Genomic DNA, 12,757 nt, shown 5'->3' on the forward strand with positions numbered 1-12,757 from the left:
TTAATCCCTGAGTGTGCTATCTCTAGTAACATATTATATTAATCCCTGAGTGTGCCTGCTCTAGTGTCACATTACAGTAATCCCTGAGTGTGCTATCTCTAGTAACATATAATATCAACCCCTGAGTGTGTCAGCTCTAGTGTCACATTACAGTAATCCCTGAGTGTGCTATCTCTAGTAACATATTATATTAATCCCTGAGTGTGCCAGCTCTAGTGTCACATTACAGTAATCCCTGAGTGTGCTATCTCCAGTAACATATTATATTAATCCCTGAGTGTGCCAGCTCTAATGTCACATTACAGTAATTCCTGAGTGTGCTATCTCTAGTAACATATTATATTAATCCCTGAGTGTGTCAACTCTAGTGTCACATTACAGTAATCCCTGAGTGTGCTATCTCTAGTAACATATTATATTAATCCCTGAGTGTGCCTGCTCTAGTGTCACATTACAGCAATCCCTGAGTGTGCAAGCTCTAGTGTCACATTACAGTAATCCCTGAGTGTGCTTTCTCTAGTAACATATTATATTAATCCCTGAGTGTGCCAGCTCTAGTCATTACAGTAATCCCTGAGTGTGCCTGCTCTAATGTCACATTACAGTAATCCCTGAGTGTGTTATCTCTAGTAACATATTATATTAATCCCTGAGTGTGCCTGCTCTAGTGTCACATTACAGTAATCCCTGAGTGTGCTATCTCTAGTAACATATTATATTAATCCCTGAGTGTGCTATCTCTAGTAAAATATTATATTATTCCCTGAGTGTGCCAGCTCTAGTGTCACATTACAGTAATCCCTGAGTGTGCTATCTCTAGTAACATATTATATTAATCCCCGAGTGTGCCTGCTCTAGTGTCACATTACAGTAATCCCTGAGTGTGCTATCTCTAGTAACATATTATATTAATTCCTGAGTGTGCCAGCTCTAGTGTCACATTACAGTAATCCCTGAGTGTGCTATCTCTAGTAACATATTATATTAATCCCTGAGTGTGTCAGCTCTAGTGTCACATTACAGTAATCCCTGAGTGTGCTATCTCCAGTAACATATTATATTAATCCCTGAGTGTGCCTGCTCTAGTGTCACATTACAGTAATCCCTGAGTGTGCTATCTCTAGTAACATATTATATTAATCCCTGAGTGTGCTATCTCTAGTAACATATTATATTAATCCCTGAGTGTGCCAGCTCTAATGTCACATTACAGTAATCCCTGAGTGTGCTATCTCTAGTAACATATTATATTAATCCCTGAGTGTGCCCTCTCCAGTAACATATTATATTAATCCCTGAGTGTGCCAGCTCTAGTGTCACATTACAGTATTCCCTGAGTGTGCTATCTCTAGTAACATATTATATTAATCCCTGAGTGTGCCAGCTCTAGTCATTACAGTAATCCCTGAGTGTGCCTGCTCTAGTGTCACATTACAGTAATCCCTGAGTGTGCTATCTCTAGTAACATATTATATTAATCCCTGAGTGTGCCAGCTCTAATGTCACATTACAGTAATCCCTGAGTGTGCTATCTCTAGTAACATATTATATTAATCCCTGAGTGTGCCAGCTCTAGTGTCACATTACAGTAATCCCTGAGTGTGCTATCTCTAGTAACATATTATATTAATCCCTGAGTGTGCCAGCTCTAGTGTCACATTACAGTAATCCCTGAGTGTGCTATCTCTAGTAACATATTATATTAATCCCTGAGTGTGCCAGCTCTAGTGTCACATTACAGTAATCCCTGAGTGTGCCAGCTCTAGTAACATATTATATTAATCCCTGAGTGTGCTATCTCTAGTGTCAAATTACAATAATCCCTGAGTGTGCTATCTCTAGTAACATATTATATTAATCCCTGAGTGTGCCAGCTCTAGTCATTACAGTAATCCCTGAGTGTGCTATCTCTAGTAACATATTATATTAATCCCTGACTGTGCCAGCTCTAATGTCACATTACAGTAATCCCTGAGTGTGCCCTCTCCAGTAACATATTATATTAATCCCTGAGTGTGCCTGTTCTAATGTCACATTACAGTAATCCCTGAGTGTGCTATCTCTAGTAACATATTATATCAACCCCTGAGTGTGCCAGCTCTAGTGTCACATTACAGTAATCCCTGAGTGTGCTATCTCTAGTAAAATATTATATTAATCCATGAGTGTGCTATCTCTAGTAACATATTATATTAATCCCTGAGTGTGCTATCTCTAGTAACATATTATATTAATCCCTGAGTGTGCCAGCTCTAGTGTCACATTACAGTAATCCCTGAGTGTGCTATCTCTAGCAACATATTATATTAATCCCTGAGTGTGCCAGCTCTAGTCATTACAGTAATCCCTGAGTGTGCCTGCTCTAGTGTCACATTACAGTAATCCCTGAGTGTGCTATCTCAAGTAACATATTATATTAATCCCTGAGTGTGCCAGCTCTAGTGTCACGTTACAGTAATCCCTGAGTGTGCTATCTCTACTAACATATTATATTAATCCCTGAGTGTGCTATCTCTAGTAACATATTATATTAATCCCTGAGTGTGCCAGCTCTAGTGTCACATTACAGTAATCCCTCAGTGTGCTATCTCCAGTAACATATTATATTAATCCCTGACTGTGCCAGCTCTAGTGTCACATTACAGTAATCCCTGAGTGTGCTATCTCTAGTAACATATTATATTAATCCCTGAGTGTGCTATCTCTAGTAACATATTATATTAATCCCTGAGTGTGCCATCTCCAGTAACATATTATATTAATCCCTGAGTGTGCTATCTCTAGTAACATATTATATTAATCCCTGAGTGTGCCTGCTCTAGTGTCACATTACAGAAATCCCTGAGTGTGCTATCTCCAGTAACATATTATATTAATCCCTGAGTGTGCCAGCTCTAGTGTCACATTACAGTAATCCCTGAGTGTGCTATCTCTAGTAACATATTATATTAATCCCTGAGTGTGCCATCTCCAGTAACATATTATATTAATCCCTGAGTGTGCTATCTCTAGTAACATATTATATTAAACCCTGAGTGTGTCAGCTCTAGTGTCACATTACAGTAATCCCTGAGTGTGCCATCTCCAGTAACATATTATATTAATCCCTGAGTGTGCTATCTCTAGTAACATATTATATTAAACCCTGAGTGTGCCAGCTCTAGTGTCACATTACAGTAATCCCTGAGTGTGCCATCTCCAGTAACATATTATATTAATCCCTGAGTGTGCTATCTCTAGTAACATATTATATTAAACCCTGAGTGTGTCAGCTCTAGTGTCACATTACAGTAATCCCTGAGTGTGCCATCTCCAGTAACATATTATATTAATCCCTGAGTGTGCCAGCTCTAGTGTCACATTACAGTAATCCCTGAGTGTGCCATCTCCAGTAACATATTATATTAATCCCTGAGTGTGTCAGCTCTAGTGTCACATTACAGTAATCCCTGAGTGTGCCATCTCCAGTAACATATTATATTAATCCCTGAGTGTGCCAGCTCTAGTGTCACATTACAGTAATCCCTGAGTGTGTCAGCTCTAGTGTCACATTACAGTAATCCCTGAGTGTGTCAGCTCTAGTGTCACATTACAGTAATCCCTGAGTGTGCCATCTCCAGTAACATATTATATTAAACCCTGAGTGTGTCAGCTCTAGTGTCACATTACAGTAATCCCTGAGTGTGCCATCTCCAGTAACATATTATATTAATCCCTGAGTGTGCCAGCTCTAGTGTCACATTACAGTAATCCCTGAGTGTGCCAGCTACAGTAAACCTTCTCATTGACTGTCATGGCTCTTGAGTTGTGCTGTAAGGGTCGCTCTAAGACTGCCAGCAAGGCTGCTGTAAGGATCCAGGGGCATGCTAAGTTTAGGGCTGTGAAAGTAGCCGATTTCTGGGGCTGCACTAAGAGACACCAGATTAGTTCTGCTGACGAAGAACGGTGTGCTGTGTCTTTCCCTGTGGGGAAGATGGATCCTGGAAGAAGTTCTAAGTTTAGCGCACAGGACTAACAAGTCTGTTATTTGTATTTACTAGGGGTAACACTATTTGTGACCTGGATGTCAGAAGTAACCATTCAAATGTTTTAGTACCAAGACCTATGGGGGAGGTATTAAAAGGCCCATATTAACACCAGTCTTGTGCTTGGCTATTCTTTATGGAAGTCCTGTCATTCTGCACATGGTCTTATATTAATCTAGTGCTTGGCTTTTCTTTATTTATGCTCATTGTCTCCCCCTTGCTGTACCCTGAACTGTGGACTGATTACCTGGCTACTGACATAAGAGTCAGTACTGTGGATTATTCCCTTGCTTTATCCATTTGCTGTGATGTTTGATTTCTGTTTGCTGACCTGTTGCTGAACCCTAGCCTGACTACTGACTGTTGCTTTAATAACCGTGAGCCGATTCAAACTTGTACCAGCCTTGGGCCTGCAACACATTTCCTGCAGGGTTGGTTCCAGCAAACAAACAGGGCACCTATTTACCTTATAGTACCAGTTTACAGTATACCTTGAGTTTGGCAGCTTCATTGCCATATTACAGTTATTCCTGGCTGTGCCTTTTCAATATCAGTACACAGTTCATGCACAGTACCTGTGTGCATAACCTTTTATGTTTGCAGCACCAAAGTACTGGAACTCTCCACCATTAACATTTAAAAGCAACTAAAGACAAAGCAAAAGCTCACAAGTGATAAATACAGCTAGCACTTTGCATGAGAGCCACAATACATATAAAAGTGATAGTATCTTATGACTTTTGCTATTATGTGTCAGAAATCAAAATGTGTGTGCAGCTCATTTTTAATTACCACTGCCTTATACTAGTCAAGAGGTAGCCTAAAACTCATTGTGGATGGATCAAAAATGAATGATCTGCTGTGCTGAGTTAATACGGGTACCTATACTATTTTACATGCATTAAAGTACATCAGAGGGATCCTATAATTCCCCAGCCCTACTAATCCATTAAACTATACAGTGTAATCTCTTCTTCTGTAATCAACCATAACTGCAACCAGGCTCCAAATAACACTTAATTGTGACCTATCCCCACTAAAATATACAATAACTAAAATTGTCCCCAACCACAATAAGCACTGTCATATCCCTAAATTAACTCTCCCCACTACAGATCCCGCAACACTCCAAAACCACCCAAAACCCATATAACCTTTGGAATCACAAGAGCACCCAAACAGCCAAGGACCCCAGCTCCTGAAGACCGCCACATTTTGACAACAAGCACACAATCAAGCCCAGGGTCTTTATACTGAGGCAGCATCAACTTCCACCTCCTAGGGATCCACACTTGTCACAACATTTCTTTATCAATCAATGAGGAACTAATTAACTATATTTATAATGGTGTGCATAAATATGTTTTTTTCTCTAAGTATCTTATTCTCATGAAACTGAAGACTATTCTAATGGAGTCGCTCACTCTATGAGACAATCTACAGTGTCACCATGATAAGGTTACAGACCACAATATCATACAACAATGCTGTAGCAGGAGGCACAATATTGATTGATGTTGCAGATAGCTTTTGGGGCACAGGGGTAGGAAAAAAGATTAATATTTAGTGTTTAACAGATGGTATTGTGGACAAAAACAGGTCCTTCAAATCTCACCTGTGCTTTTCTTCTCCTCCTTTTTCATCTTCTTGAGTCTCTTCAGGAGTCCACGCAGGTCAGTGATACCATATTGGAAAGCAATCTTCTCATACTCAGATGGGGGGGCTTTCTTTAGGATATCCCAGACATCTACATCTGGCTCAGTTTCCTGCTTTACCTCATTACTAAGGAAAAAGTTACAGTAAGAGACCAGCAAATATAAACCTCCAACCCTCATTATGACTAGGAGCATTCCTTCTGCCATTATAAAAGCTGAGCAACACCAGGCTCATAAGCCCGTAAAAGGGCAAAAATCATACAAAGTGATATTTAAGAGTTTTACTATTTAACTAAAAAAAACATGTCCTAAAGGTGAACACTGTAAATATACAAATATTTTTTTCCTGGTCAACAAAACCTGTGTTTGAGGAACACAAGGTTTTCCCAGTTCCAACCTAAGGGCATCACATATAGTGAGGGAATACTCTCAATCCGCTCATATATTTATCTTTTAGAAAACATCTCAATGTCAAGTTTTTTTTTGTAATACACACACAGTGTGTGATTCTGCCTATATATATTTATAAGATTGCTATATTCACATTTTATATAAATTAATCTCATGATTTCTTCTATGGTCCCAAGCATATATAAAAAAAATCAGTATTGTCATATGTATTTCAAATGTTCCTCAAGGGTCTTAAGATTATTATTTTTTTAATCCATTAAAGTAGTAGCAATCACTTACTACAGACTACTTTAGCAATGTAAACACATAAATGCTAGAGAATTTATGACAAAAGCTGTTTAAAAGCTGTTGTTTGGCTGGACATATGGAGAGACAGACAAGATAGCTGATAGATAGATTTGAACTTGAATTATCCAGAATTAATTATGTTTTACCAAAGAGTCAAGGAACCTAATGAGCTTTCATTGCAGCAATGAGTCCTGCAATGTTGTCTATACAAATGACCTTGAACTAAAGAAAGAAAAGTACCAACACCAATGTTTCCTTTTCTCTCCTTCTAAATCATGAAACACTGACCTCTAATTAAAGCAGATGGGAACGCACCATATAGATTACACTGTAAACAGTAATTAGCACATGGAATTAACAGCTGCCTGAACTACCAGCAGTTCATGTTGTGAAGGAGAGAAAATCTATTTTAAATAGAAGATTGATAGCATGTATCAAATCTACAAGGGTCATACATATGTGATCCCTGACCACATCCCTGTCACTCTGCTTCAGTGTTCCTATATCATTCCCCTCTTTATCTTGGTCTTACTCACACTTTTTCTTTCTCTCTGTTTCTTTATTTCATTATCTTTCTATTCCAATCCATTGGAACAACCATGCCAAGTGTCTTGCATAGTTTTGATTCAGGGTTCTCAAATTTGAGGCCATTTCAATATGATCAAGAACTGGTAGAAAATTTACTTTAGAAAAGTTTAGAAAAGTTATTGTGGTTTTTCCAGTGGGTCTGGGGTATCAGAGGTCTCAGCTGAGACAGGGCCTGGCCTTCTAGGGGGCCAGCCATCCAACCCTACATGTCTCACTGCATCTCCCAAAAAAATAGAGGAGAGAAATCACAAAATGCTTTGTCTGCATTGCTATTTTGCTTGCTTTGTTTACTGAGTATTATTATTATTATTATCAGGTATTTGTAGAGCGCCAACAGGTCCTGCATCGCTATGAACATGGGTGGTATATAAAAAAAACGATTACAGGGATCAAATGGAGAGAGAGGGTCCTGCCAAGAGTTGCACTGTTGTAGTCAGCTCTTATGAAGGTGAGCTATAAACAGCTGGGCTCATAGGCTTACATGCTGTGGGGTTTTAGGGGATAGCAGTGGAGATAGGAAGGTTAGTGTAGGTTGTAAGCGTCCCCGAATAGTAGAGTCTTCAGGGAGCACTTGAAGCTTTTAAAACTAGGGGAGATTCTTGTGGAGGGAGGCAGAGAGTTCCATAAGATAGGAGCCAGTCTTGAGAAATCTTGTAGACGGGAATGTGAGGAGGTAACAAAAGAGGAGGAGAGTAGGAGATCATGAGCGGAGCGAAGGGGACGGGAGGGAGAGTATCTGGTGACAAGGTCTGAGATGTAGTGGGGAGCAGTGCAATTGAGGGCTTTGTGTGTCAGAGTGAGAATTTTGTGTTTATCTATATCTGCATATCATCAAAAGAGCAATGGTTTAGTGCAACCTCACTGGCCAATCAAAACTCTGTCCTCAATTAAACAGTAAAGAGTGAGCAATCAGAAATGTCTTGTGGAATATGTTATCTATCATTATTCAGGTATACTGGTTAATTATGTAGCTTCTATAGTGGAACAATAACTATTAGGAGTTAGTGGTGCTTTGCAAGAGATGCTGTTGAAATGACCCAGTGAGGTCTAGATAAAGGGACATGAAACCCAAAATGTTTAGTTCCTAATTTAGATAGAGCACATAATTTTAAACAACTTTCTGATTTACTTCTATTATCAAATTTTCTTCGCTCTCTTTGTATTTTTGTTGAAAAGCAGGAACATAAGCTCAGGAGTGTGCACGTGTCTGGTGCACTATGGCAGCCATTTTGCAAGAAGAATTAGTTGGCAGCACTATTTCCTGACATGTAGTACTCCAGACACCTACTTAAGTATCTCTTCAACAAATAATACCATGGAAACAGAGCAAATTTAATTATAGAATTAAATTGGAAACTGTCTTGAAATTGTATGCTCTGTCTGAATCACAAAATAAAATTGTTTTGGGTTTCATATCCCTTTAAGCCTCTGTAAGGCACAGTGAATTTGTGCAAAATCAGTTTACATATTAATACAGATGTTCCTGATTTAATAGAAAAAAACAGCAAAATTGTATGCTTATCTGATAAATGTATTTCCTATAGGATGGTGAGAGTCCACAAAATCATCATACTCTGCCTACCAGGAGCAGGGAAACCAATCGCACGCTCCAGAGTTTTGAGCTTCCTTATTATCTCCTCCCACACTATAGACACACAGATTTTCCAAAGTAGAGAGAGAGAGATGCAAGAAGAGAAAGGAAATGACAAAGCAGGGCAAAGAAGTGCAACATGTCCTGTCGCCAGCTGTATTAAAGCAAAAGGGTGGAACTTGTAGACCTCACCATTAATTTATCAGGCAAACATAAATTTTGTTTTCCTTCAATGGATGGTGAGAGTCCATGAGATGATCACATGTGGTCTCCCTTAACCAAGCAGTGAAGTCCACAAAACCACCAGAAACAGGGAGGGACAAATACAGGAAGGCAGACTTTACTAGAAAGACACAAAGGCCTGCAGTACTTTCCTACCAAAAGCTGCCTAAGCCGTTGCATACATGTCAAAATTAATGAAATTAGCAAAAGTATGCAAGGAAAACCAAGAAGCTGCCTTGCAAATCTGTTCAAGATCATCATCACGAAAGCCCCAAAAATCATGTTTACATTAAACTCGTAATACCAGTGGTAAACCCGATGAGCCCAAACACCCAAGATAAACCGCTTATCGCTCGAACGCAAATGTTTGCGCTCCACTTGTAATCTAGCCCAAAGTGTCTATGGGGTAAATTCAGCTGGATTGCTAGATGAAACCCCAGGAGGCAGGGCAACCCCTTAACCACTCAGAGCAAGCAGGCATTCCTGACTAGAATCTGCAATATGTTAAGCACAAGTGTCACGCAGCTGAACAGGGGGGCATATATTGAAAGTTTTGCACATACTACACACAGAAGAAAGACCAACATGGTCCACAGATCTGCTTTATATCCCCTAGTTAAGAATGCAGGATCTAAAGCTGCCCCACTTATGTCCAAGATGGGAAAGTAGACAATCAGCAAGGTATCTAAGATGCCTACCGCGTTGAAAAAAGGGGAGGGATTACCCATAATGCATGTTCTCCAAATCTAAATTAACCCCTTCCTGGACATAAAGGCTTTCCTTACATGTTTGCAAGTGCATTCATAGACAAATACATTAAAATGAGGTTGCAAGTGTCTAATGATTCATTCTGTTAAAGGGACAGTCAAGTCCAAAAAAAAACTTTCATGACTTAAATAGGGAATATAATTTTAAACAACTTTCCAATTTACTTTTATAACCAATTTTGCTTTGTTCTCTTGATATTCTTAGTTGAAAGCTGAAGAGGTTTCTAATTTCTTAGACCTTGAAGACTACCTCTAATCTGAATGCATTTTGACCCCTAGAGGGCATTAGTTCATGTGTTTCATATAATAACATTGAGCTCATGCACATAAAGTTACCCTGGAGTGAGCACTAATTGGCTAAAAAGCAAGTCTGTCAAAAGAACTGAAAAAAGGGGGCAGTCTGCAGAGGCTTAGATACAAGATAATCACAGAGGTAAAAAGTATATTAATATAACTGTGTTGGTTATGCAAAACTGGGGAATGGGTAATAAAGGGATTATCTTTCTTTTTAAACAACAAAAATTCTGGTGTTGACTGTCCCTTTAATGACTGATTACATTTGTATTACTGGATCCAGTGCTATTTAAAGGGCCAGTACCTTACAACTGCAAGATTGCAGGAAACAGTACCAATGTGTTTCTTAAAGAGACATGAAAAACATTTTTTTCTTTCATGATTAAGAAAGAGCATGCAATTTTAAACAGCTTTCCAATGTACTTCTTATTATCTAATTTGCTTCATTCTCTTGATATTCTTTGTTGAAAAGCACATCTAAATAGGGTAAGTAGCTGCTGATTTGTGGCTGCATATAGATGACTCATGTGATTGGCTCACCCATGTGCATTGCTATTTCTTCAACAAAGGATACCTAAAGAATGAAGCAAATTATATAATAGAAGTAAATTGGAATGTTGTTTGAAATTGTATTCTCTTTCTGAATCATGAAAGAAAAAAATTGTGTTTCATGTTCCTTTAAATAAATGACCCCCAGGCTATGTGAACATGCACTGTAGGTTTCCATATAACAGCCGATGGACTGTGGAAGGTATAATGTACTTGCCTGTCAGCACTTTCCTCTACCATTCTTGCCATAGCTGCCAGAGACTGCATCCAGTAGCAAGGCCAATCCAGGCAGTGCAAGCACAGTGCCAAAATCTCAAAAGGACACAGCACACTATAAACCAGGAGATTGGCAGATAAATCTGCATTTCCACTGGAGGTAAATGAATAACTAGATGTCTATGGTGTGATAGACAGTAGGGAAGCTCAAAGCTCTGAAGCGTAGGGTTGGTTTTCTTCCTCCTAGTGGGCAGGGAATGAATAGTGATAATCTTGTGGACTCTCACCACCCATTAAAGGAAATGGTAAAAATATTCCCTTTTGATTGCAATTAAGTGTTTGACATTAAAAATTATTATTATTCTAAATGTAATTAAAATGATAGGACATTGTTAAATGCACAGCCCATGAATTGTTATTATTGGTTAGGTAAAAAAATAAATAAACTGCATTCAAACACATTAGGCAGTGATCATCAACATCACTTAGCTTGTTTTACATGTGCTTTGATCCCATATTTTGTTTCAGGGAAAATCTTCCTGAAAAAAATGTTTCTTATAGTTATTTGTGTGTCTATCCAGACTGGCTATTTTTCAAATGGATTGGAATACTAAAGTAAAGTAAAAAATAAAAAGTACTCAACCTGCATAAAATAGTCTTATACAGCAGACTATAATGGATTTGAATAAATGTAAATGTCAATATAATAGTACAGCTCCCCTCACATACACTTGTCATCTTGTATTCACTTTGTCATCTGTCTTGTTACAAACTTACTTTTTGCGTCATTGATTTAAAATAATAATAATAATAATAATTAAAAAAATCTCTCTTAAAGAGACACTACCCTTTAATTAAATAATTTGCATTCATACCTTTTGAGACTTTGCATGAGCAAGTCCTGTAGCCACAAATTTAAGAAGCACTTCCTGCTTATTATCATTTCAAATCACCATGAACAACTTTGGGGTCATTGGCAGACCCTGCTCTGGTGCAAACCTAAATTACACTACGAATTGCTGCATCGCAAGTGGTGATTGCAGGCGGATAAGATCTCTACTTGAGACCTTTTCCACTTGCAGCCTTGATTTTTTTTTATATGTAGCAATGTTATACATTGTTGCAAACACTGCTGTCATAGTATGCTGAGACACGTGCACGCTCCTGGGTTCCCATGAGCCTACCTAGATTTACTCTTCAACAAAGCATACCAAGAGAACAAAGCTAATTTGGCAATTGAAGTACATTGCTAATTTTACTTTTTAAATTGCATGGCACTAAAACATGAAAGTTACACTTTGAATATATTGTCCCTTTAAATATTCTCTCTCCTGTTCATCTCTCTTATTCAATCTAATCAATTCCTCTGTTCTCCTATGTCTCTCATTACATTCCTCTCGTCTGCCCGACTCTCTGTGTCATTCTCCCACTCTTTGTTTCTTTCTTTTTGGTCACAAAATAAAAATGTCTTAGATCTGGGTCAAATATGCTTGATGTTGAAAAAAGAAAATGATAAAAACAAATACTGTGACAATACAAAATGCTAACTTTACATACAGTGTCAGGGCAATATGTGCTTAGAATAATACAAGCATTGCATAGGCTCTGAGACTTGAAGCATGCAGCAAACATAATGGTTTTCTCCAGTGTGCTTACATTCTGTTTATTTTACATTCTTCCTTTTCATTATAATCCTTTGCATTCTATTGATCATCTGACAAATTCAACTTCTCCTGATACTTCACTTATTTCCCATTACACCAAATTAGTGTCACCTATGAGCATTTGAATTCCAAATACTCACCCCCAGTGAGCCTGAACATCCCCTAGAAACCCAGCTTCTCTTGACACCCCTCAGTTTGTGATGTTCTTGCTAGAAGAGGATCTCGATTTGATGACCTTATGTATTTCAGTATCCATCTAAACTTTCAGATTCCCTTTAAACCCCTTTGTGTTTGAGGATTCTCAAACCCCCTCCTAATTCTATGTTGTAACTAAGTAATCCCTTAGAAATACAACTACTCCTGATGTATCTGAGAATTCCACTAGAAACCCAACTCTTCCTAACAGCCCTCTGGTCTGAGATTACCCCTGATAACCACAATTTGTAATAATACATTTCTGAATCTTATGTAATTCTGACAGGTAAAA

At 38.4% G+C, this 12,757-nt stretch overlaps 1 protein-coding gene across 1 annotated transcript in view; it reads right to left on the bottom strand.

Moving 5' to 3' along the window:
- Nucleotides 1-12,757, bottom strand: part of MYBPC3 (myosin binding protein C3) — a 202,124-nt gene that overhangs the window by 108,189 nt on the left and 81,178 nt on the right. Inside the window, 1 exon segment of the mRNA XM_053720336.1 lies at nucleotides 5,641-5,807. Within this exon segment, the coding sequence (XP_053576311.1) occupies nucleotides 5,641-5,807 (167 nt within the window).

This window comes from Bombina bombina, chromosome 7 (genome assembly GCF_027579735.1).
Source record: "Bombina bombina isolate aBomBom1 chromosome 7, aBomBom1.pri, whole genome shotgun sequence".
Taxonomy (NCBI): Eukaryota; Metazoa; Chordata; class Amphibia; order Anura; family Bombinatoridae; genus Bombina; species Bombina bombina.